The 27,907-nt window shown below is 36.3% G+C and overlaps 2 protein-coding genes across 3 annotated transcripts; one reads left to right on the top strand and one right to left on the bottom strand.

The window, feature by feature from the left end:
* The first annotated feature begins 3,489 nt into the window (after nucleotides 1-3,489).
* On the top strand, nucleotides 3,490-17,817 carry hif1an (hypoxia inducible factor 1 subunit alpha inhibitor). The gene is made up of 8 exons (XM_067421042.1): nucleotides 3,490-3,900; nucleotides 5,380-5,630; nucleotides 6,301-6,449; nucleotides 6,575-6,720; nucleotides 7,423-7,529; nucleotides 16,377-16,440; nucleotides 16,527-16,637; nucleotides 16,931-17,817. The coding sequence occupies exons 1-8, from the start codon at nucleotides 3,715-3,717 to the stop codon at nucleotides 16,991-16,993; spliced, it is 1,077 nt and encodes a 358-aa protein (XP_067277143.1). The 5' UTR covers nucleotides 3,490-3,714; the 3' UTR covers nucleotides 16,994-17,817.
* Nucleotides 17,818-21,304: 3,487 nt separating this feature from the next.
* cuedc2 (CUE domain containing 2) lies at nucleotides 21,305-27,485 on the bottom strand. Of its 2 annotated transcripts, none has more exons than XM_067420768.1 (9): nucleotides 27,339-27,485; nucleotides 26,671-26,745; nucleotides 26,431-26,574; nucleotides 26,254-26,315; nucleotides 24,629-24,753; nucleotides 24,379-24,549; nucleotides 22,685-22,749; nucleotides 22,511-22,571; nucleotides 21,305-22,420 (listed from the first exon to the last, which is right to left on the bottom strand). In XM_067420768.1, the coding sequence occupies exons 2-9, from the start codon at nucleotides 26,742-26,744 to the stop codon at nucleotides 22,274-22,276; spliced, it is 849 nt and encodes a 282-aa protein (XP_067276869.1). In that variant the 5' UTR covers nucleotide 26,745; nucleotides 27,339-27,485; the 3' UTR covers nucleotides 21,305-22,273. The 2 variants fall into 2 exon arrangements, with proteins under 2 accessions (XP_067276869.1, XP_067276870.1); XM_067420769.1 differs by having other exon boundaries at nucleotides 24,629-24,747.
* Between the last annotated feature and the right edge of the window lie 422 nt (nucleotides 27,486-27,907).

Raw genomic sequence — 27,907 nt, 5'->3', positions numbered from 1 at the left:
GGACTGTCTTGGTCTGGCAACCAAAAACGCACTTTTTTGGTGACATTGTTAATTTCTTGAAGTCACATCACCTGTGCAGCGCAGCCTACGAGCCAGCGCTTTGATGGGCGTAGCCTGTTGCTTTCGCTCTCTCCCTCTCTCTCTCTCTCTCACGCTCTTCCGGTAGAATTGCCCGTACGGCCCATACAAGGAAATTCCGACCTTTTAACGTCAAGTGGACCCATGATCGAAAAAAACTTGCCGAAACTTATGACTAACCGGAAGTAGTATTTTTGACAAAGAAATACTCCCATCAAACGTCCACCTTAACTTTTGAAACTTTGTCCATGTTTAGTATGGGAATCCAAGTCTTTAACAGTGTAAAAAGATCAGTATGCATGAAACAGCATTTCACCCCCCCTTTAAGAGAATTAGCTCAATTGTGCAGTTTTATTTAGAGAAACCATTGTTAGTTCAGCATGCTTTGCTTTATGGCTGGAAATGAAGATTAATATTGAAACAAAGTGTTGTTTAATGTGTTTTTGAGTAAAGGGAAACATCTGTTAATGTATAATGTTCATTTATGTTTGACATTTGAAAGAATTTCTGTTATGTTGAAGTTTTGACCATTACCATTGTGTAGAAGAGTAGAGCTTATGATTAGGCTGTGATGTGATTAACTTACTATTATTGATATTATGAGTAATGTTGCTTTGTTCAATGATTAATAACTTTGCTAATGCTTGTGCAATTACAAGTTTGTTTCTACTTGAGCCAGCATCAAACAGACTATTAATTGAATAACAAATGAAAGGCAAATATAAACAGGTAATTTCCATTTACTCTAATATACTTTTTTTTTCCCACAATCAACCTAAATTAAAAAACACATTCCACTAATAAGATTTAATTAATCATAAAAACTAATGAAATATGATGTAATAGCCTATTGTTACCATCATTTTTTTAAAAGTAGATGTGTGATATTTTTACAGTGTAGATATGTGTAATTAAATTGTGTTATTAAATTACAAAATGAATGTAATTGTTGTTTTACTGAGGTAAAATTGCGTAATTCAATTTGTTAGTGATCATATTAAAAGGAAATTGCTTTGCATTGATAAATAAAAATTGGTAATCCAAACCACATTTATAATGAGTGACTTAAAACAGTATGCAATTACATTTCCAAAGTAACCTTCCTAACACTGAATGTATGTGAGATTCATCACATTCTTTCTGTTGTGTGACTGTCGATTTTCTTTGAATTGTCATGAATTTAATTCCACTTCCAATTCCAATTCAAATTCCTGTGGGGTGGAGTCAATTCAATTCAAGAATTTAATGGAGGCCAATTCTGACATTCTGAATTTTGCACAAACTTGTAAACATTGCACTGACAGGTGAAATTAATAACAGTGATTATCTCTTCATCGGGGCACCTGTTAGTGCATGGGATATATTAAGCAGCAAGTCAACATTTTGTCCTCAAAGTTGATGTTAGAAGCAGGAAAAATTGACCATATGTAGCAAGCATAAAGATTTGAGCGAGTTGGTGTTTTGTGATGTCTAGGACTGGGTCAGTGCATCTCCAAAACTGCAGCTCTTGTGGGGTGATCTGCAGTGGTCAGTATCTATCAAAAGTGCTACAAGGAAGGGACAGTGTTGAACTGGCGACAGGGTCATGACCAAGGCTCATTGATGCACATTGGAAGCAAAGACTGCAATCAAACAGACAAGCTAGCTGAAATTGCTCAAGAAATTAATGCTGGTTCTGATAGAAAGGTGTCAGAATACACCACGGTTTATGTATAGGGCTGCAGACCAGTCTGGGTGCCCATGCTGACCCCTGTCCACTGCCAATGGGCATCTGAGCATCAGAACTGGACCATGGAGAAATGGAAGAAGGTGTGTGTGCATCACTTACCTGGGGATTTTTCTGCAGGGAAACCTTGCGTCCATGTGGATGTTACATTGACACACACCATCTACCAGCACTGTTGTAGACCATGTACACCGTTTCATGTCAAAGGTATTCCCTGGTGACTGTGGCCTCTTTCAACAGGATAATGTGCCCTAGCGGCCACAAAGCAAAAATGGTTCAGGAATGGTTTGATGAGCACAACAAGAAGTTTAAGGTTTTGAAATTCCTCAGATCTCAAGCCATTTGAGCATCTGTGCATGTGCTAAACAAATAAGTCTGATTCATAAGTGCAACCTTGCAACTTACAGGGGTTAAAGGATTTGCTGCTAACATCTTGATACCACAGCACACCTTAAGGGGATTTGACGGGTCAGGGCTGTTTCAGCTGCAAAATGGGGACCAGCACATAGGTCTTAATGTTATGTCTGATCTGTATATAGTACAATACATGTATATTAACATTGTTACCAAAAAACTTAAAAACTACTGTAAATGTAAAGCAAGATTTACCATAAACTGACATCTCAACTTATCTTAGTAAAAAACATTTACAGCCTGAGCCTGAGGTCATTTTTTATATGTTCAATAAGAAAAATTTAAAGATTTTTTTTTTCATTGGCTCATTAAAGGGTTGCTTTAAATATATTGCAAAATTATTTTGCCAAATAATTGTAAGGCTTCCAGTCTGTGAAAAAAAAACGTAGGATTTGGCGCTTTCCAGGACAATACGCATATTGGGGCCTGAAAAGGTTCTCAGTTATCCAAATCAATATAATGTTCAAGTTTCACAGATTCATCTAGATGGATTTCTCTTAGCTTAATAAGAAAGTGTTTTATTTTTATTTGATTCATCTGTTCACACACACACACACACACACACACACACACACACACACACACACACACACACACACACACACACACACACACACACACAGCAGGAACCAGAATATTCTATCCATCGCCCCCATAGCACATTTAAAGTAGGCTTATGACGACCGACAGGAACGAATAGCAGCTGTCAAATATCCCCATCTACTGTTGGATTTGCAGCTCTGCATATTTCTCTTTCCCCATAGGTGAGAGATTATGTAGCCTAATAATTAATGAAATCATTGATTTAACTACTCTTTTATACAAGGACATTAATGTATTTAGTTATTTAAAGTAACAATTGAATGAAAAAAAATATATATATATCTTTTTTTTTTTCTTTTTCTTTTTTGCACTGAGCTTCTATTTCTAATTAGCATACAGCTTTCTGGAATAGGCTACTTGATTCTGGTTGGTAATTTTGCGGTTTCAAATTTCTGAAGGCAAGACTTTTAGGCCTATGCAAAAAATATTATTAATATTTCTTTATTTTTTGGTGCACTCGTCATTTGTAACTTTTTTTGCACATTTACAAATCAATTCAATTTAACTTTAAGAAATTACTATAGTATTTTTTTTTTTTTTTTTGGAAATAGTATGTTTTAAGGATTGAACTTTTTTTGTAACTTGTTTTCTTCTTGCACGCCCATTCGTTTGTTTATGAATACTGGCGTCCAACAGTTTTGCGACTTTTACTTTGAAAAAAAAAAAACTTCCGGTGGCTGTTATGGAAACATCCCCAATATTTCTGTTTTCACGCTGCTTGTATGACTGCTCGTGCCGCTCTCGTTTGTTCGTGCTTCGGCGGGGTGTGTGAAAGCCCAGGAGCGGTTCTCGCGCTCGCTGCTCCTCTTTCAGCTCAACGGCTGAGCCGTCTAACCTCGCGCAGCTTCATTGTGAAGTAACAGCGCACTCAGGCTCTGGCGCACTCAGAGGACATGGCAGCCGCGACCGTGGCTGAAGCGGACCCAGCAGAGACCGATGGAGCTGCCGCCGCCTCCTTTACGGATCTACGGGACCCAGCCTGGAATGAATCGCAGCTTCGACAATATACTTTCCCAACCCGACCGATACCGCGACTATCCCATACGGATCCGCGTGCTGAGGTCCTCATCAATAACGAGGTATGTTGGCAGATTCACCCTGCTTTGAGTTTGAATGCGACAGAAGTAACGTTAACGTTAGGAGCGGAGAGCTGCATCTCTTTCTGGGTGCAAGGTGCATTCAAACGGAAGGATGATTTACCCAAATTCAAGCAGTAGACTAGCTATTAAACGTCCTTGTATAACATGAAATCGTACGTTGTGCTGAAACTCTTTGATGAGTTTGATAAACTATCCTGTCAGATCCCAATAAGCGGACCAATCTGATACGTTTTATTTTTTAGATATAGAATTGATGATTTTGTAACCGCGATGGTTACTAATGATAAGGTTGTATATATCATTTCTGCAGAGAGTGAGTTTAATGTAGGCTACTTTGCTGCAGTAAGATATGGTGAATGTCAAGAGTAGTGTACATTTCCTAGAAATGTTTATCACGTTAACTGTCTATAATTATATAATATTGCCGTTGTGACCATAAGTTATTCCAATGACTCAGTAAAACTCCATTTTATAGCTCATCATAAGATGTAATAGTTTTTTTATAATAGTGTTTTACAGGGCCGCATCAAACCGAAAGAAAAAGTATGGGGGATAAATGAATAAATGATGTAGAAAAAAGATTATAGCAAAATCAAAGTCTTACTCAGTACACTAAGAACGACTGTGGCAGTTAAAATGAGAACGGCAAAGCACGTTGTTCGTGTTGTGTTGACACGGTCTCTTGTAAACAGTGACATTGGGCAATTTTAGCTGTACAAGAGTCCGTACGCTCTGACACGTTTACAGTGATTAAATTAGATTTCTGCTATCTCAAGACGTGCGTGTGTGTGTGTGTGTGTGTGTGTGTGTGTGTGTGTGTATATATATATATATATATATATATATATATATATATATATATATATATATATATATATAAAATGCATAGCCTAATACAGTTTTAATCAGATCAGATACGTTTCTGAATGAATCATTAGTCCAATAAGTTCTTTATGCTATCATGTACATAATAGATAGCATTTTACACCTAAAAGTGGATGTCGATGCATGGTGGCTTGGTTTGTTCCTTTAGCGGTCGTCTGGTGTAGTTGCAGCGGAGCGCGAGCAGTCTACCCGCGCGCGTGCTGGAACAGTGTACGTTCTTCTAGTCACGTAGCACTTGTCACTTTTTTTTATGCTGCAGCATCAGTAATTCTGTCAAATAAACGCCGAGCGTTGGGGTCTCTGCACGACTCCGAAAATGTTTTTTCAGTTCTGTTTAAATTATTATTCAAGCTCTAGACTTAATATTTGCGCTTCCAAAAAAAAAAGTGTGTTTGGTGCTACAGGAAACATGTAGCGTAGTTAAAGGTGATTGTGCCTACAGAATGTTAACTACTACCAATTACCCACCCAACTGAGAATACCACACAATTGATCTGTTGTTTTAAATAATTTGTTTAAATATGATTTATGATACATATTTCAACTTTTTATGATTTTGTTTTCCGTTTGTAGGAGCCTGTTGTATTAACAGACACCAGTTTAGTATATCCAGCTCTAAAATGGGACATACCCTACTTGCAAGAGAACATTGGAAACGGGGACTTCTCTGTTTACACAGCAGAAAAGCACAAATTCCTGTATTATGATGAGAAGAAAATGGCGAACTTTCAAGACTTTGTGCCCAAATCTAGTCGAATAGAGATGAAGTTTTCAGAGTTTGTGGACAAGATGCATCAAACAGAAGAACAAGGTGGAACAGAAAGGTATGTCAATGTGATTTACATCAATGTACTTAATATATGCATGTTCATAACTGCTGGCTGAGGTTTATTTATTTACTAAACTGATTTTGTCATTTAAAAAAAGATAGCTTTCTTTACCATTTCACAGTTAAAACATCCTTTTGGCATCAAATAAGTGTATGTTTGCGTTAATTGTGTACATTTGCACATAGTGTATATTTTAAAATGTGCCATGACTTTAAAGTTTTGATCTATTTATACTAACATGAATAGTTGATGTGTGATACTGTGGTAAAGTGTTGAGATGCATGAAATCCAATCCAGGAAATTAACTTGCTCTGCTGTATGACTACGCAGTTGATTCTGCCAACTGGTGTCCAGTCCATATTGCTGACCATTTGATACTCTGCTTTGGTGGCTTTATTGCTATATCATTTGTTATCATCTTGTTTCTGGTTCTAAACCTGTTAACTGTTGTTTTGACCTTACTAGATGAATGTTACGCAAGTTCAGGTAGATATTTAATTATGTATTTATTTATATATATATATATATATATATATATATATATATATATATATATATATATATATATATATAGGATGTTTTGTTTTGTTTTGGATGCATTCTAAAGTATCACTTGATTTAATTTGACATTTTAAAACGTGAAATGACTTTGTTTAATTTGTAGAGTGTACTTGCAACAAACACTGAACGATACAGTAGGCCGAAAAATTGTGGTGGATTTCCTTGGATTCAATTGGAACTGGATCAACAAACAGCAGGCTAAAAGAAACTGGGGGCCGCTGACCTCAAATTTGCTGCTCATTGGCATGGAAGGTAAAATAGTTAACAGTTAAAATAGTCCAATAAAATACAACTTTGATTGGTCCTTTTTACATTTAAGTTGGAATAAAGTGACCATCATCATTTTTTTCTTTTATCCTCTTAAAATATCACACCAGGCAATGTGACACCAGCACACTATGATGAGCAACAGAATTTCTTTGCACAAATCAAAGGACATAAGAGATGCATCCTTTTTCCTCCGGATCAGTTTGACTGCCTCTATCCTTACCCAGTTCATCATCCATGTGACAGACAGAGTCAGGTATTATATGTTTGATGTCGTCTTCGACCAGTAGTTCTCAAATGTTGCTATCGTATGTGAAATGAGTTTGCATAAATTGTGAAAAGAATATATATTTGTGTGTTCACTACTCTATTGCATAGCCCATATTGTACTTCAGCAATACAGCATGTAAACTAATGTTCAAGTTGCACACTGGTGTGGCCATTATAGCTTGTTAATACAAAAAAGGCTAAATCTGTTTTAGTCACATGACATTTTCCTTTTCCACTCATCCACCATATTTATGACCATCAGCGGGGTGAAGTGATGGTGGTGAAAACAGAAACATTAAACATATAAACAGAGGTTTCTAGAAAAAAATATGTTGATCATAGGATTCAATTTGTGTTAAGTTAGCACAAACCCCTAACATTTACTGACATATATATTTAACCCATAATCTTTGTCTTATTATATATATATATATATATATATATATATATATATATATATATATATATATATATATATATATATATATATATATATATATATATATATATATATATATAATTTTTTTTTAGCCCTTTTATACCCAGATTGATTGTATATAAAATGTTGTACTTGGCCTAAAACGTTTGTGAGCTACTTGCTGAATAACTCTTCAGACTCTTTAAGACTGTAAAAAATAACAAATAAGCAAAATGTTCATTTTTTTGTTTTTGTATTTTGCATTCATAGGTTGATTTTGAAAATCCTGATTATGACAAGTTTCCTAATTTCAAAAATGCTGTTGGATATGAGGCTGTTGTGGGACCAGGTGATGTCTTGTACATCCCAATGTATTGGTAAGATTGTTTTCAAATACACAGAAAAGTTTGATTACCATTATTACTTTATACTAAAGTGTGTTATACATTAGGTCGGTGTCATAAGAAATCCTGTCCCCCTGTGAAATAACGTCCACTTAGGACCCAACGTGGTAGCTATTTTAAATGCCTGATCAAAAGCTTATATACGTTAATGTATATATGTTATATACATGGTTCGGGACAAGCAATTGTTTAAAAATAAACTATATATTGTCATACTAAGTACACACAAATTACATTTATTTGAAATATGTAATTGATTGCTATAATGGGAGCAATAATATGCCTAACATATTGTAAATGATTTCAATCGATAAACTAAGTAATAATACCAATACAAAATCATAATATAGTAATGTATCTATAATGTAAATATAAAAAAAAACAATATACAGAACAGGTGCACACAACAGGATTTTTTTTATTTTTTTTATATAAACTTTAAAGCGGGGCTAGGGCTTTTAAAGGGGTGGTCCAGTGTTTTTTTTTTCTAGCCTTGGTGGTGTTTATGGGGCACAGTATAACATGTCTTAATACTTCTCTCTCTCTCTCTCTCTCTCTCTCTCTCTCTCTCTCTCTCTCTCGTCACGTCACGTCACGTGCATTTTCAAAAGTACCGACAGCAGAACCGATAACGTCCGAGCTTATCGATACAACGGTCTTTCAAAATTCAGCCCCGGGGCCCATTTAATACCGGGTTTCGGTACCCATCCCTACACACCGCTGTCTCCACTGTCCTTTGAATGGCTTGTTTGCTTCCTGCTTCTATGAAGCCCATCCCTCTGAAAAATGCAATGGTCTTAGACTGGACTCTCTAGCCTACTGCAACACTATAGCCTACTGTAACAGCTCTCTCTTCCGTAATGACTGCGACGTGGCCTCGCCCACTTTGTGTTCGCGTGGGCAGTGTTTATGTCAATAGCAAGGGTTTATGATGTCACCAACCCGGGAAGAAGCTCGTTGTAGTCCAAACCGGCCGTTTTTGTAGGCAATAAACTGCCATAACTTTAAAAGACAATTTCTCAGTTTGCATTGAACTTTCAGCGCTGTAACTTTGCAGATACTGTTTATGCTCAAGCAGCAAAATTACACACTAACTAAAGTTAAAGGGGTCATATAATGGTACATGCACTTTTACAAGCTGTTTGTATGGAAATGTGTGTTGGCAGTGCCTGTACACAACCGTCATATAATGATAAAAATCCATCAAGTGGATGGATTTTTTTTAATCTCCTATGTTTTTCCCTGTCTCAAATCGAGCCGTTTGACCGCGGGAGGTCACACGGTCGGACCCCCCTCCTACGACTGGATTGACAAGCAGCGAGCTCAAGCTATCGTCATTGTAGTCCGCCATTGTATAAGTAGAGATGCTGGAGCAGAATGGCGTCTAAGCGATTTTAGTGTTCTGTTTTTGGGTTTAAAAATGAACACAGCAGTCATTCCGATGTTCTTAAATCCGAACCGCTAAAGATGCAGTGGCTGAGTTTTGTTTTTCGTCGATGCTTTTATGTCTGTGCGAACCGCAAAGCATTTCTCACCAGACTGCTTTATAACCGAGGGTTAGTATGAAGCAGGTTTTGCTGAGAAGCTGCTCCTGTATAAAGATCTGTAGAGAAGAAGTGAGAAGTGAGTATAGTTTGAAACGCTTGCACGATTCACGATAAATGCAGCTAAAGTTTACAGTGTAAGTTAAATTACGGCATGCTTTCTATGTAACATTATGAAGTTCTCAATAGGGATGCACTGATACCATTTTTTCAGATCCGATCCGATATTAAAAATTCTGAGTATCGGTTGATACCAATGCAGTTTTGTTTAAAAACTCTATGTAGAATTTCTAAGTCTAATTCTAATCTGTTGAATTGAAAATCTTTCCTTTGTGAGTTAAACACAATCAATTAAATACAAACTTCATTATAAAGAAAAACAATAAATAGAAAAAATATATATATAAAATCTCAATCTATGAAAAAATAGCCTACTACTAGGGCCTATAGATGGTGAATAAATTACATTAGTGAATAATTCAGCAGGAAAAGTTACAAAATCACAAGTGCACAATAATATAATATAAATTAGTATAAAATCTAAACATTTAGTGTGGAAAAAATAATGGAAACCACAAAAGTGAATGGTAGCTCTTTCAATGGTAGCTCTTTCCATCAAAAGGTGAAGGGTAGCTATAAATCTGGTAAAATGTTACACAAAATATATCAATGAAAAACAAGTAAATATATTTATAGAATAGGGTCTATATACTAAGAAATTACATTTATTTTAAATGTATAGTGCATCTTTTTAATGAGGCAGCAACATATTATAGATAGGCTATTATTAATGCTTTCATAGCAAAAAAGTATTATAATATAGAGCGGCAAAAAGTGCGTATGCGCATCCCGTGCGCAGGATGATGCGCTTGAAGCAACACAGTCACATGCTCACAGCGTAGTGTAGCGTAGACGCGTAGTGTATCTATGCAGTATTCTCATAAGCCGTTTATTTTAACAGCGTAACATTTCAGTTTTATGTGTGAAGAACAATACAATAACTAATCCAGTGTTGTGATCTAACAGACAACCGGTAGAAAGTAACACGATTTACAATAAACGCCAGCAAGATAGTCATTTTATGAGAAACCATAGCGTTATCTACAGATCAAGCACAATAACTGAAACAATAAAAAATCTTTGGAGAGATTTTCATCGTGTTGACTGTTGTAACCGAACGCGACACCACAGTTCAAAGCTGAATGGAGAGTGACTGACAGCCGCAACGGAGGGAAGCAAGCATTGAACTGAACGTGAACTTGAATTTAATGACTTCAATATTCATCTGTACTCCCCTTAAACTATGGAATGGCTTCAAAACACTTATAATATAGTGCACGAATCGTTGAGGATGCTTCATAATGTTTGTGTGCCTTTTGTGGGGCGCTGGGGCTTAACAATAACACAGAATATTATGCGCAAAGTATCGAATTTGGATCGGTCCTTTCTGTCCGATACCCGATCCGTCAAATAATTGCGGATCGGAGCCGATCCTGAGTATCGGATCGGTGCATCCCTAGTTCTCAATATAATTCATAATCCCACATTTATAATGAACAATGCTATGGTTATTGTGTTATTACAAACTGTGTACGCTGGTTTTAAAGTTAACGTGGTAACACTAAGCTTAATTATGTAGATGGTCTATAACGGTGTCTGTTACTGTAAAAAAAAAAAAAAGTGTTGTAACAGTTATTATAATGCATAGATAATGTTGCGCATCACTAACAAACCGACATTAACAGAAAAGAAAGTTTTTATTGTCATTTAGGTGTAACATCAATCTGTCAAAGAACTAACCTATGCATCAGTAAACACATAGCTTTCGCACTAACATTACCCTGCCAGTACATAAAGAGAGATCAAAGTGACATTACGTTAACCAACCATTCAGAAACGTCCTGTTTAGCCTTAAATGTTGAATTTCGTTGGAGCTGTCGTCTTGTGCCGGGTCCAACTCCGGTTCAAATTGATAGAGTTGCACAGATCTTTTTTACGGTCCTCAGAGACTCAGGTTTGGCCTCAACTGTTGTCAATGGCAACACTCCTCCTGCCACCCCACAGAACAGACTCTGAAGAGATTACACACTAAAAATTCTTTCAGACAATAGTATCACTCTGGGGTCCTAAGCAGACACTATTTTACAGGGGGACATGATTTCTCATCACGTGTTTGTCCAAACAAAGGAAGAAGGGGAGAGAGTGCTTGGAAAAAACTGTTAGGAATTGTTTTAGTTTTTTAAATTTCTGCTTAGTGACTCTAGTAGTGCAAAAATGATACACTTAAGTTTTCATTACTTAAACTGTTTTATTTTTGTGCAATAAATAAAGTTGATCTCACTTATAAATGAAATAATAAATGGGGGTTAGTTTTACAAAATGTACATTTATATACAGTATATATGGTGAGAAAGTAACCCAACGTGTGTTGGCTCTCTGTTGCGTGCCTCGTTTAACAGGCCTCTGCTTCCATGGGCTGCTGACTTAGTTTCAAGTCTGTGAGAGTGAATCAGCCATGACGGCTTCCTCTTCCAACTCCTTGCTCCCCCTAGTCACTGGAGGGCAAAATGATGCCAACCAGCTGTGTAATTCTACAGTCCATACTTTTTCCCCATGGCTGCCTGAGTGTGAACATCTCTCCTCTTCTTTTAACCTAGTGTCACAGAAGGGCCTCCATTTGAATTAGCGGAAAAATATAGAACGTTGTACTTTTGTTGTTGTTGAGAATTTCTGTATATCTGTACTCTGATCCATCCGGCAGATGAGCAAAGAGTGGGGCACTTTGGCGTTGTGCTGCATATGAGGTTTAAAATCAAGCAGTTGGAGAGCTGTAAAGTGTTTTTATTAGCTCTATAAAGTGCTGTTTATTTAAGTGCACATTGGCACTACAGAAGACAAGATACTTTAAATGTGTGCAGGGCAACACGTTTTAGTCTCATACTATGTGATTTGCATAAATTACATTATATCTAAAGCCTAGTTCACACTAAATCACCGACAGGTTTTGTGAAATCGCCGACAAATGCCTGAGATCATAGGCAAATCGGTGCTCGTGCACGCGAGTGACAATCACGCAGTGTGAATAATCAAAGACGCGATCAGAGAGATTCGCCGACGCCGGTGAGATATTTGGCATGCTAAATATCTGGACTTGTCAGCGATTCAAACTCCTACTGTGTGAACTGCGTTCTGACTGAATATTACTTTGGTGACGACCGACAGCCAATGAAAGAGTAAGATACAGGGTAGCAGGACGTTCAGGGAGGAGTTATAGAGCAGAATATAAGTATTTTAATAGATATATTTACAATTCTATCAAACGGAAACAAAGACCAAACATTTGCACATCCAGCCACAGCAGCAGCGCATTACAAAATTGTTTATTTACCTCAAACTCTCATTGCAGAACACAATCCTGGCTCCCTCTCTCTCCAACAATTTCTTCCGCCATAATATTTTTTCTTTTTCTCCAAAAATCAGCACACATACAATTTGAAGCAAACTTTGTGCAGTTTATCATTGTTAATAACAATTCAAAGTCTCGCGCGAGAACTCCGGTGTGACGCACGTGTGATCTCGCGTTGTTTACTTGTCTCATCGCATGTGTAGTTGGGAAACGTAGTTTGCGCACGGAGAGAGAGAGTTGTCGGTGATTCTTCCTCTTGTTCAGTCATGCAGTGTGAACTCCTCTGTTGTGAAACCATCGTGCAGTGTGAACACAGCAGTGACTGAATGATACCATGCAGTGTGAATAGAGCAGTGACCCGACGAGTTTGAAAATCGTGCAGTCTGAACTAGGCTTAAGGGTAAAGTGGCAAATGTGTCTGAGAATGTTTGCATTGACAGGGTTTGTACAGTCATGAAAAACCTGGGAAAGTCATGGAATTTTAAAATAGCAATTTCCAGGCCTGGAAAAGTTTTGGAAAAACAAATAAACCTGAAAGTTTTGGAAAAGTCATGGAAATTTATTTCAAAAAATCTATGTAATAGAAGATATGTTTAAGTGATAATATTGGTTAAACAAACTTTGTAAACATACACGAGACGCGTACGGATCCGTTCCTTCGATCCACCCGACTGCTGCATTCTATCAGATTTCCCTTTGCAGTGTTGAGCATTACAACCAATCAGACGCTTTCTGTCGAGCATGATGGCCAATCAGAAGCGTTCAGATTAGTCATCGCTGAAACCAAGCGTAACCGTTGTGTTCAGTGCGCGCGCACACTGTCTGTTTGAATCCTGACTGAAACTCGCGAATTCTCCCACCGTCATCAAAGTCAACAAAGTCCAGATTGATGTAAGAGATTAATGTCGCAGTATCGTCATCTTCCTTGATTTTAACGCGAGTGTTTTTGAGGGCGTTTAAACCAAGGCGGTGATCTAGCACTCGGAAAGCTTTCCACCCATAGGGGCGGCCATTGCTAACCAAGCCATCACCTGCTGTTAGCATCCCATTGACTCCCATTCATTTTTGAGTCACTTTGACAGTGAATAACTTTACATCTGAGGCGTTTAAAGACTCCATTTGTCCATTGTTTATTTATAAAGAAACACGACAATACATAAAAGGCTCCATTACCTTGTATCTTACACTATCGACACGTAGAAGCTGTTTTTGAAAAAAATAGGCTAACGATTGCGTCATAACCAACGCGACTCTGTCGGACAGTTGAGAAATTACCGTATAGACAGGAGGAGATGCTCAGAAGCAATCTTTACGGTCTATGAGACAGTCGGGGGACGTGGAGACATAAAGTCCGATAAAGTCAAGGGAGAAGAATGGGGAGAAGCCGATGGTGAGCCAAAAGCAATGGGAGAAAATATTTAAACAATGTGATTCAGATTTTACTTTCCACAACTACTAGAAGACCTACAACTGTCAGACAGGTTGCTTACGTCACATCTACGTCGTCAAGCTCAGTCTGAGCCTGCGCAGTTCGCTCAGCCATCAGGAAGTGAGTGCCTCTGATTGACCTCATTTTCCACCGTTGAAGTCAATGGGATCGCTCTGTCCATTTCTTTTACTGTCTATGGTTTAAACTCGCGCTAGACCCAAATTATGGATAGACTCGCAATCGGTCTCTGCTCTCTTTCTTTATAACGTTATTATTCCGGTTAATATAATTTATTCATCTTGCTGGTATCATATGAATTTTCTAATGCATAAAAAGCATTAATATAACTCGTAAAGGTTATACGATTCCTTTATCTGTGTAGTTAGAATAGCCTATCTGACGTGTAGTTTCCCCAAATACACACACAAAAAAACCCATTTTATGTATCTATTAACCGACGACATTAATAATCATTATTACAATATCAAGAGCATTACCTGACAATAATGACTGTAAAGAGTTAATTAATTTGTACCATTTGAGTCACATTTAACAGTCTGTGTAAATAAACATGCTATTTTAGATTTCAGGCTTTTGTTAATGATAACATTTTATTGATAAATCTATATAGTATTCTGATTGATTTAAGTAATTGTTTAATTTAAGTATTTGACAAATGACAACACAGGTAATCATTAAAATTGTACTTATATGCTCCTGGAAATCAATTGCAAGGAGCCCCTTAATGGAAAATGTAATTTCTGACCCTTGCATGGGGGAACGTCTGGCATTTTTAGTTTATAACGTTATTGGCCTAGGTGTAAATTACAAAAATGTAAAATAAAAATTCAGCCAGGGATGATGATTTGATGATTTGCAATGATTGATGGGTTTCCAATGAGATAAATGGTAAATAGGAGGCAAAGCTGTTTTAAAATCTTTTTCAATTCTCATCTCATTAAATGTTGTATTCCAAGAGCTTGTCTCTGGAACTCCTGCCACCTTGTAAAGTTACTGTCAGTGTTACTGGACACATTTAACATTGTTGCCTCCCATTGATGCGTGTTAAAGGGATAGTTCACCCAAAAATGAAAATGTGATGTTTATCTGCTTACCCTCAGTGCGGTGTGTTTGTTTCTTCAGTAGAACACAAATGAAGATTTTTAACTCAACCGTTGCTGTGTGTAGGTCATATAATCATGTGAATGGGTAACTATGATAGCAAAAAAAAAAACATGCTTAGACAACATGCACAAAGAGCCCTGTGGCTCATGACGACACACTGATATCTTAAGACACAAAACGATCAGTTTGTGTGAGAAATCGAGCTGTATTTTACTTTTTTTACCTCAAACACAGCGCTATATCCGGCAGCCTTCATGCACTTCACTTCCGTTAAGGTCAGTATACACACTCTGGGTATATGAGCCAGAGTGTGTATTATTGACGGAAGTGAAGTGCATGAAGTCTGTTGGATATAGCGCTGTATTTGAGGTAAAAAATTATATAAATACGGATTGATTTCTCACAGATAAACATCACATTTTCATTTTTGTGTGAACTATCCCTTTAATTCATTGCTAGGGTCAGATTTTTTTTCTAACCATCTTTTGTATTTTGTATTAAACCACATAGCTTGTCGTTAATTAATTAGTTAAAGATATGCTGTGATTTGACATTTAAACATGGATTTTTCTTATTTTACATATACACAGATGTTTCATGGAAGCTTAGGTCATGAATAGCAGGTTGGGTGCACTTATCTTCACTGCATCTCATAAATAGCTATTGAATGTTATTGTATCTAAAATCAATGTGGGAAAAATTGTGAAGATGGTATTGTGTAGTAGTCTGAAATTTTGCCAATATGTGATGTATTTGACGATGTCAAGGCAATAATTGGCCATTTTTTCCATGAATGCAGTAAATTATTACCATTATTACATGGTTCTATATATCTATTTAAAAAAAAAAAACTTGTTTATTTAGTACTGCGCTAGACTAACTGGGACAAGTCACAGCACTAATGACACTAAATGATTAAGTGTAAAAGGTCCATAAGAGAAATATTAAGCCAATAAATATAGCTGAAATAACGTTATCTGCATATGTTGAGGTAGATTCAGCTCTCGTCATGTCTGAGAGAATTAATGCACCGTAAATTTAATGGTCAAATAAGTAAACTATTGCATCATTGCCTAATATTTTCGTGGAAACCATTTTTTCAGGATTCTTTCATCAGTGGAAAATTCTAAAGAACAGGATTTATTTGTCACTTTAGTCAAGCCTTTACTGTCACTTTTTATCAATTCAGTGTGGCCTTGCTGAATAAAAGTATTAATTTCTTTAAAAAATCACATGTGACCCTTAACGTTTACATGGTAATGTATACATTTATTGAATAATGCCAATTAAATGTTTGCATTGTTTATTTTGTAAAGGTGGCATCACATCGAGTCCCTGTTAAATGGAGGAGTGACAATCACAGTAAACTTCTGGTACAAGGTATGCATTTGCAGCACTGTCCTAGTCTTGTTTACATACATTATATATCTGCATGAATCAACTAATATTGAACAAAATATTTCAAGGGGACACCCACTCCAAAGAGGATAGAGTACCCTTTAAAAGCTCATCAGAAGGTGGCCATAATGAGGAACATAGAGAAGATGTTGGGAGAGGCCTTGGGGGACCCACACGAGGTACAGAAAAGTAGAACAGTCAATCAAAGCCATTTCCGTTTTTAGGTCCACAGATATGAATAATGCATTAGGAATTCCCTGTGTATTTTGACCTTGACAATAACCTAATTACAAGTATATTTGTGGCTAACCTGCTTTAAACCTGAATCACATTGTGCATGCCTACTTTTGACTGTGACTAGAGCAAAAAAAAAAAAAAAAGAATAACCTTTTTCCTCCTTCCAGTACTGAATTAATTGTTTAGCATTGTTCACAGACTACATTTTCTATTGATTATTCTCTGTTCTCAACAGGTTGGTCCATTGCTGAACATGATGATCAAGGGCAGATATGATCATGTAAATGGGCTGAGCTGAAGCCTCTTTATTGTGCTGCTAAGACGGTCTGTTAATATGTATGTGTGGGTTTGACTATATGCTTGTGTGTACATTCGGACTGTTGAAATGCCAGTGCATGGCAGTATAAAGACTTCCGCCTTTTGTCTGCTTCCATTTACTGGACTCATTGCTAAATCTGTGTTGGTGTAAGAAGAAAACCACTGGTGAGAAATTGATCGATTTTGATCTCTCCTTAAAAAGAGTCCTTAAATCCATGTGTGCAGCATTACATGCTAAAGAATAGACTCTATTAGCATTAGCAGAGCCTGTAAAGCACTTTTACACCACTCGGAGCGCCTGTTGTCAGGTTTTGTCCCATGTTGGGACAAAGAAGGTGCCATATGTCATGAGTCCTGTGGTTCTGAGTCTGCATAGTAAAACTGGCAGAGTGCCTCGAGCATATCCACAAAGGATGATGATTTACAACTTGAAACCTACCATCGGTTCATTGACGGGTTTAAACTGTCGATGTTATCATTATTGATGGTGTTTTGTGCGTTTGCTTTTGATCTCACGATAATGATGTTTCAATGTTTCAGCCACAATGTTTTTAAAACAAGGGGTTTCCTTTTGTAGCCGACTCACTGAATTAAATTTTTCATTTGTATATGCGTTTTCATTCTTATTTTTTAGCTATGTGTATATTAAGGCAAATGTTTTAGTTTCTTGGTGTTATATTTTTTTTAATGTAATATTATATGGTACCATTTCAGTAAGGATTGTAATTCAGAACAAACTACACTTGCCAAGTGTTAACTTGTCTCCATGAATTGTAAGGAAATAAAAGATTTTGAATGGTTTAATCTAGTTTTTTTCTTGGTTTCATTGTTACAATTTGTGTTATTAGTATGGGTACAGTTGTTTTAGAGGATAACGGTTTAGGACCCAAGACCAGTTGTGAAAAATAAAGCCCAAGAATCAGGAGTGCAATTAATTAAAGAAAGATTTACTGAAGAATAGTTTGCAGTTTCATCAGCAGAACCCAGCTTCGTCTCACAAAGAGTTCCTAGTCCGCGTTTTACCTCTACGAGTTTGTACGTACAATTTCTCAGCACAATTATACTCTTTTCAAGGTCTAGCTACGTCATTACTGCAGGTTGAATGATTCTGATTGGCTAAGAGAAAATAGATAGTCATAGTAAATTTCCACACATTGTCGTTTAATCAGATGCATATCCATAAATCACTTGTTGACACTTTTACCCAGGAATTAGGCACGTAATGACCTTCCAGGTCTGGAGCAGGTGTCAGCTTGCCCAGAAAACAAGTCCACCCATCTCCTAGGAAGCCCGTAATCCACCTACAATCCTGATCTGTAACACAGAATGCTGCGCACATACACAGATACACAGTCTCCAAGGTTGGAGTTGGTGGAGCGTTAACTGAAAACAACATAGTTCTCCAAAACATACAGATATGTTCTCCTCAGAAGAAAGTACTGGTAATATTCGTCTTTGTTTTTTAGAATAAGGAAAAATACAAAATAAATATAAATAAAAGTATGTAATTCAGTCAAAAGGAATGTAACCAAAACATTCAAACTAGAAGAAATATGTAACATCTTAATATGTAGGAGGATAGATATTAAGGCTTTAAATATAAATGTAATTAGGATTTATATATGTATATTGAAGCAGCAGTGGATTTCAGAATCCACCCCTTCAATTTATCTTACAAAATGTGAGTGTGCTAAAATTTGACATTGGCTTATTATTAATGAACTAATACCATTCAAAAGTTTGGGGTCACCAAGAGTTTGTAAAACGTTGAAAGTTGTCTCTTATGCTTACCAAGGCTGCATTTATGTGATCAAAAATACAGTAATATTGTGAGATGTTATTACAATTTAAAATAACTTTTCTATTTTAAGATATTTTAAATGTAATTTATTCATGTGATGGCAAAACTCAATTTTCAGCATCATTACTCCAGTCTTTAGTGTCACAAGATCCTCCATAAATCATTTTAATATACTGATTTGGTGCTCAAACAGTTCTTATTATCAGAGCTGAAAACAGTCGTGCTGTTCATTATTTTTGTGGAAACTGTGATGCATTTTTTCTTTGATTATTAGAAAGATAAAAAGATCAGCGTTTATTTGAAACACATCTTTTGTAACATATCGTCTCTGTCAGTTTTGATCCATTTCAATGTGTCTGTGGCTGAATTAAAGTATTAATTTCTTAAAAGATTATACTCACCCAAAAATTATGAAAGGTATAATGTAGGTTTAAGAAGAACCCAATTGGCCACTTTAATCCTTTAAATGCATGCAATGTTTAACATTTTTGTATCATAAAGTTGTGATCATCTATTCTATACCAAAAGGTTTATAGGCTTGTTTCAGCTGACTCTAAAACTCACTGTTGATGATGAACACTGTACCGACAATGATAGCAGTCATCTATCATATAAAACCTGTCATCAAAGAAAGAAAGAATATCAAATTCAACTCTGAACATCTGTCATTATAATCATTCTTACAAAGATTAGGAATAAAATATACCGGAGAAAATCTGAAAAGATATCAAGTTTGAAGTGTTTCACCTCTTTTTGTCTATTGCACAGGTGTTCAATAGCTTGAGCAGGATCTCGTGTAAAAAAATAAAGAGAACAAAACCTGTTTTTTCAAAGTATCTACATGATGTTTTGATCTCTAGGTCTAGCACTGATTTCTGAGTGGCTTAAAGTGGTTTCCTATGTTCTTCATCTAGTCTTTAAACGTTTTCTTTTCTTCACCTCAGATGAATTTTCCTCCACTATAAAATTCCTTTATTATTTGGACACAATCTCTTCAAAGTAAAGCTTGACAAATACATTTTGGTAACACTTTACAATAAGATTTAATTCGTTAACTGCAGCTTTGTACTATCCTACATTACAATTTGTATTTGGTACATCAGCTCATGTTAGTTAATAAAAAAAAAAGCCACAACATGTAATTGATTGTCGCTAGAGGTCGCTTATTCAAAAACAAAGTTGTAGCTTGATGACACCTTGATTTCGTGGAGCTTGATTTCTTTTTTTTTGTGGATTTCTTGATTATTATGCTGCAGACGACCACTTCTAGACTGGAAAAACCCAGCCTGATCTGCCGGCAGTTTGATTTCGCACTGCAACTCAGTCTGGAAACCTGTACATTAATTTCTAGCGCTTCTTGTTATGCCACATTCACACGGGGTGTAGCGTTAATATTTCCCACTTACTTTGAGTGGGTGACATCATGCGTTGCTGAACTGAATTGTGGGTTCCGTCGCGTCGCTTCCCTCGCATTGCAAGCAGCAAAAGTTGAAGATTTTTCAACTTTTGTACTCATATTACATTTTGATGTTTGAAAGTCTTTAGGTTTTGACATAAATGCAGATATAACTGTGAGTTAAATAATAAATAATAATATTGCATGTCAATACAGAACAAAATATTCTGCAGCCTATTTTGCCATCAATACCATAGTATGTATGGTCAATACTGCGTAAGTTGTCTTTGCTGTATCAGTAGGCTATATATTTACATTTAACATGAAGTATAGGCCTTCCCTGTACGTCAGCTACGCATCACACTCAACAGAAACATCATGCTCACAGTGTGTCTCTGGCCTTACACTTTTGTGGGAACCAATCACAGACTGGCTTATCCACCTGGCAGAGAAACGATGATTCGTTGCCTGTTGATCACGCCTCTTGTGGTCTGATTGGTTGAAGGACTATCCAATTGCATAGAGTCATTTGAACTATGCCCGTGATCACACCTCTTGTGCAGTAGAAAATACAGAGCAGACTTCCCTGACCAAGGTTCAATCTCAAATTGAGCTTGGTCTGGTGATAGCCAGACAAGACCGCTTCCACTTCCTCCACTCATGCATATGTGGGGTAATGGAACTGTTTTATCATATTAGATACATTTGAGTATGTTGATAGTTACGTTATACTTGGTGCATTCGTTCTGCTGCTACTATGAGACACTTGTTGAACACAGTGTCTGCGATAAGCCAGATTAATATTAGGCATGGTAAAACATGGCACTTGTGGTAAATCAAGAAAATTAAATTTTGATGTCATAGGTAGGTGACGCACGGACACGGTCCATGTGCTGGTTAAAATTGCTTAATTTTTCTCGATTTAAGCTTTCTTGGAAACATTTTGGATAAGTACACTAGTCAACATAATATATATCCGGGATATTTTATATATAATTTTGAAACCTTATGGTAAAGTGTTAGGCCTAAACCATTTTTAAGAAGTATTTAAATATTTAAGTACAGAATTGAGGAAAGACACAACATTGATAAAACATTAATTCTTTTACTAGTTGCAATCAAAAACTTCCATCAGTCCTTATAAAATACTTTTAATATATTTTCATCTAATCACTGCACTTAAGTTTTTAGGGCCATGGTGGAATTGAATGGTGATTTTGACACTAAGGTTTTATGCCAAAGACAACATGATATACATGTAAACAGAGTACATAAAGCACAAACAATCTCAAAAATACTGGTGTGATATGGATATGACAATACAATTGTTAATAGTAAACAAAAAGCACATCCTTTACTAAAACTATGCAAAGCCAGCGAACTACACAACACAGAGAAACTAACTCTAGTAAATATGCAGGTGAAGGTTTTATCTGTCCAAAGCGTGTTCAGTGTATGGAAATATTCCCCTTCCTTTGAATCCCGAAATAACAGGCAGACCTCGTTTTGGAAACTTCGACAAACATCAACTGTCACAGACCCTGTGATATCTCTGTAGGAACATATATGGAATCTTTTTTTTATTTCCAACTTTTAAAATAAACAGTGCAAAATACAAACACTGATGCTCCTACCACTGAAAATGAGCTAAAATGGCTGATTTTATAACAAAACAACCACTTAGCAGAACATTTCAATGAGTTTCATTGAAATGATGTGTAAAACAGGGTTTGGCTAAAAGAAAACAGTCCAATGTAAACACCTTCATGTTTTAGATATAGCTTAAGGTTTTAGTAAAAAGTAGTTTAAAAAAATAAATACAGTAACTAAGCACTCGAATAAAAGAGACCTGTTGAGAGATTATACAGAACAGCAACCAACTCAAACCCATAAAACTCCCAAGAAGCCAAATCTCCAGCACCATACGTATATGGACACACATTTAGACCAAGCTACATTTAAATAAAAACTAAATCATGTGTTTCCTGTCACAGATAACCAGACACAAATATCTAAAACAAGAGGGGCTGACTCTGAATGGTCCATCAACAAGACGCCTTTCATCAATGAAAGCGATATTTGCGTGCTGGTTTGAGACTGACATAAGTCTTCTTCATGTCTTCTGGTTCTTCTTTCTTGACTAGATGGTAGCGCTCTCCCTTTGTAGTGACCACCTGACTGCCGTGATAGCGCACCATTTTCTTAGGGGCCTGCAGTTGAAGTAAAAAGTGGAAAAAAAACCCTAAAAAATTAATCATTATTATGCAATGCAGTCACTAAAAATGACTGCAAAAACTCACGTCTTTTGGAGTGACTGGTCTGTGTACTTTCTTGTCTTCTTCATCATCAACCAGCATGTACCTGGAGGGCGGTCCAAACATTTAAATTAGAAGTTTTTCTTTCTACTTGCAGTGACATCCGATATAACAGGTTTGTGCATTAGTTTGAAAGAATTTGAGATCAAGATAACTCACTTTTCTAAAATGCTTGCTTTCAGTTTCTGATCAACTTCCGCGGAAATGGCCTTGCCTTGGTTAGCCTGAAAATATAAAATGTTCAAGGCATCAGTGTTATTTTAGTATAATTTAGTATAATACTATTATAGTATTTATTACAGGGTATTACATTTTTTCCATTTCAAAATTCCATTATCTTCCAGACTCATTTTTAGATTTTTCAGAATAAATAGTCAATACAGCATTATATTTGGTATAGTACAGTAGAGTCGTCATCTGTAAACGTTTTTCATTGTCTCTTTTTTTATTGGTTTCTCACTGATAACATGCACTTACTTAAAGGGAATAACCTAAAATGCTGTAAAACCTGCATATACTCACCTTTTTTTCATCTGATAGTTATATTTTATTTCAGTCTTATTGCAATTAACAAAAATAATTTAATAACTTAAGTTTTAGTTTAAAAAAAATAACACAGAAAGGATTTACATGAACAACAAAATAACAATAAAATATTTAAAGGTGCGCTAGAATCTAAAAATTAAATTAACCTCGCCATAGCGAAATAATAAGAGTTCAGTACATGGACATGTCCAAACATGTTCATTGTCAGGTGGAACTGACGGAGCTGAATCATCAGGACTGCAGGTAAGCAAGCATCACCCGAGGATAGCGACGGCAGCTCTCATGGACACAAATGTCATGTTCCAGGCTGTGCAGGGGACATGAGGACTTTTCATACCCTTCCCACAGCCAAAAAATGTCAACAGTCTTGGTTGATGTTTGTTATAATCGGATACCGCAACAATTTAATTCAAAATCGTTTGAATGCTCGGCCCATTTCAAGCAAGCTTTGCTCAGCATCTTAAACTGAAGAAAGTGGCAATTACAACTGTATTCATGCAAGCAGTAAGTAGTGATTTATCCACTTATTGACTGTTTAAACAATTTCTGATTAAATTGAAAGTTTCTTAGAGAGACAGCAGTGTCTAGATAACAGAAGATGCTAGTACAGTAACAACAGGAAACTCCAAGTACCATGTATAACCAAAACACCGGATACTGGTTTTGTCAGGGGAAAGAAGACCGTTTGTGCTTGCGGTTGCCAGATTTCAATAATTTAAATCCCCAATCAGAACACGTATACTATCCGGTGTTTTACCTAAACATGTGCGATCTGGCAACCATATGCACGCGAAATCTCTTGTGCTAGCAAATGATCTGAAAACACCAATAAACAAGTAAGCTGCATTTCTGCAATCTCCGTTTGAGATGTTCTGCTTAAAAGTGTCATTCAGTCAGTCAGTCAGTGTTGTGTCAGGACGGTCAGGACTCACGAGCCGCTTCGCTGAACAACTGAACTGCTGTGTGCTGTGAGCGGCTGAAATAAGCCAATCAGTGCAGAGCTTAACATTAATATTCATCAAGACTCTTCCAAAAAAAGGCAAAAACAGAGCATTACATCCTAGGACAATTTATAGGGTTGTAAATGGACCTGTAAAACTGTAGCTGGACAATTTTTGCCCTTAAATAAGTCACATACCCTCTTTGTAGATAGAGAAAATTGTACATATTGCTTCAACTCATTCTAGGGCACCTTTAAAATATTAAAAAAACATCCATCTTGATTCAATTTCAAGAGAACTGGCAAACAATCTGACTATATATTTTGCCTGTTATCAGTGTGAATGGAACTTTTCAAATAAACTCACGCTGAGAGATGTTGGACACGCAAGCTGGACATCTCCCTCAATAATGAGACGAACGGCTTCCTCCATGTCTCCTTTAGCAATCGACAATGCACTTCTGGCCTCAGTCACGCTGCATTTGGGAAACATCTCAAGAAGATGTTGCTCCTGGTTATCCCACGAAGATTCACTAACCTGAAAAAACATTTACAAACATTTGTAAAGCAGCTTGCCAGCATCTGGAACATTATGCATGTGCTGAACGACCCAGTACCTGAGCTGTGGCTCCCTCTGCTTGTAATGTGAGGTTATGCGTCTTCTCTCTTGAACCTCCGTAGGTTAAAACAGAACTTTCTGAGAGGGGAAATTTATCTTCCTCTAATTTTATCTCCCCTGATTCTTAAAGAGACACACACAAGCGCGCGCGCACGCGCACGCACGCACACACACACACACACACACACACACACACACACACACACACACACACACACACACACACACACACACACACACACACACACACAATCAGTTCAGTGTGTGGGATATTTTCTAGTTCATAACATGCCTTTGTAAGCCTGTACCATGAAGCCAGTTTTGCTGGCTATCCAGGTAAGTTTCAGTTTAGATTGCACCAATCCTGGGTTTAGGTACCATGAAAATTAATATTAATTATATATAATTAATCCATTACACGCAAGCAATTTTATTTAATAAATTATTAAGCACTACGTTTAAATCCATATGCAGATAATATGTTATAAACTGTACAATAAATAATGCTTTAAAAATGTGAATTTCAACTCCAGTCTTTAGGGTCACATGATCCTTCAGAAATCATTCTAATGATTCTGAAATCTTCCAATTTGCTGCTTTTGAAACATTTATTACCATTATCAATGTTTTAAACTGCTGTGTACAGTTTTACAAATTGTGTGTTATAAAGCTTTTGCAACATTATAAATGCCTATACTGTCTCTTGATCAATTTAATGCATCCTTGCAAAAAATGATTACTGTCCCATAACTTTTGAACAGTTGAACATTTCAGGCAAATACTGTTTTTTGAGCTTTCTATTCATCAAAGAATACTAAAAAAAAATTTACACAACACTGGTAATAATGATAAATGTTTGTTAAACATCAAATCATATTAGAATGATTTCTGAAGGATCATGTGACACAGAAGACTGGATAAATTATGCTGAAAATTCAGCTTTGATCACAGGAATGAATGACATTTTAAAATATATTCAAATAGAAAAGTTATACATATACACTACCAGTCAAAATTTTAGAACGGTACGATTTTTTAAAATGTTTTTAAAGAAGTCTTTTCTGCTCACCAAGGCTGCATTTATGTTAATAAAATAAAATAAACATATATCTATTTATCATCTCAACTATATAAAATGATTTCACAACTTTCACTTTATTTTCTTTATTTATCCTCTTGCATGAAAAAGCATTTTCTTCTGTGTAAATGCATTTTTTTAATTCTTAAATTCTTGGCTCTCTGACAGGAAATGAGTCACACTTTCTCTGTGTTGAAAGGTTTGTGATTGGCTGTTCACTGCTGATGCCAGTCAGGATCAAAGTCTGATTTGACAAAGAATTCTAAAACTATGGTATTGCTTAGCCTGTGTTTTTTTCCCCCCTTTTCTTTTATTGATGGTTTTCGTAATTATCGTTTTGTTCTAATTTTGTTGTACCATAGTGCAAACTGAATGTTCAAATAAAGCATTTAATAAAAATAAAAATAAAATAAAAAATTCTAATGATCAGCATCATTAGTATGGCTGTCAACTCAAATCCTGTAACCCTGAGTTTGTTCATCACCATCATGGTACAGGCCTCGTTTTTGTGATCTGAAATGACAATGTTAGGAAAGGGAAATTACCTGTGTCCCGGGCTGAGGCCAACTTTGATGCCAGATTAAACATCATCTCACAAACTTTGACACTGCAAGGTAAAAAATAAAATAAACAAAAACATGAGTCGAAAGAAAAGGCATCTAAATATTACAAAAAAAAACTCAGTTAGGATTTAACTTTCAAGACATCTGCCCCCAAATTACCTGTCAATATCTGAGAAACCAGGAATGTAGGCCTCCAACATTTCAACAAACACCTCTACATCAAAGTTCTCCTCCACACTTTCTTGAGATCCCAAGTCTTCTAGCACACCAGTGATATAGGACAGAAGCACGTCATCTAGCGTACTAATCCAAAAAAAAAAAAAAAAATGTAATTGGCAGATTTGCACGATTGAGCGGAAAAACTTTAATCAAACGTATAACTGACACGCCCTCACTCACCTCAGATCCGCGTGAGGGATATATGACAAAATGAAGTCGTACAGGGCGTCGTGGATTATTTTTTGAAGATCCATCCTATTTGTAATCGGATAAAAAAGAGAAGAAGATGGAAGAAGCAAAAACAAGTTGTCAGAGAAGTTATAAAGGTAAGTATGTTGCAGAAAACAAACACGGCATTTCTGTGGCAGCGTGAGGGAAATAGTGGAAATGTGAAGACACGACTGATATCAAATTAGTGAAGGTTAAACAAATAAACAGTTAGCATATGTCACTTTCAAATACAGCAAAAGTCGCAACAAACTGTTTTCTTATGCAAAGCATAAATAGTCGACAAACTGCTTGTTTATTGGCTTCGACATGAATACAGAATCAGTGACGTTAACGTTACAGTTTTCATGCACTTTAAAGTGTTAAGTTAACGTTACGTGTTGGAAAACATGTTTGCACGCAATTTCCATTAATTGTTTTGGCAGCCCACGTTAATTGCACAATTGAAGAATAAGTTAACATTTTAGAAACACGGCGGACCAACAATGCATGTATTAGCTGTCAAATAGACACATTTGGTACCGATATCATGATTTGTTTATCTGTGCTCAGTGGGGTAGCCGATGGCTAACTAGCATTGTCCTATAACATGCGCAAAGGCCTTTAGATGTCCATCTCACCTTTGGATCACAGCTGAAAGAACAAAAAGAAAACAATCTTTTCGTAAAAAAAATGTACTACGTCTGTTGGCAAGTTTGCAATAAATCGTAAAACGTTTAGCTAATTCATTAGCCCTGCGCGCGGTCGCTGAGGTTCAAAACCTAAGACGTCACGTCCGCTTTAATGTAAACACACCCTCGTGTCACTGTTTTGATTGCATTTGCAGACGCATGTTGTTCTGTTATTCTGCTATATGATAAAGAATATTTCGCTTTACGTGTATATAGTCGACCCATAATAGACACAATAGTACGCTTGATGGTTAAATTAATGTGACTAGCTGCTGATGCATTACTTTTGTGTTTCTGTTGTTTTGTTTGACTATGGTTGCTTGCTATGATAAGTTGTAATTGTGATACATTTTTATCCTTTCAATTCCCAAACAAAGGCCACATTTACCTATAGCAACGATACTGATTCATTTTAGGTTTAAATAAAGTTTAATTTGCACGTATGTTACAATAAATAACTATTTGACTATAGCAAATGAAAAAACTTGTAAATAATTATAAAATATATGTTTTGTAAT

Source organism: Pseudorasbora parva, chromosome 17 (assembly GCF_024679245.1).
Source record: "Pseudorasbora parva isolate DD20220531a chromosome 17, ASM2467924v1, whole genome shotgun sequence".
Taxonomy (NCBI): domain Eukaryota; kingdom Metazoa; phylum Chordata; class Actinopteri; order Cypriniformes; family Gobionidae; genus Pseudorasbora; species Pseudorasbora parva.
The sequence above is the reverse complement of the archived record's forward strand: the minus strand, read 5'-3'. Positions and strand labels throughout refer to the sequence as shown.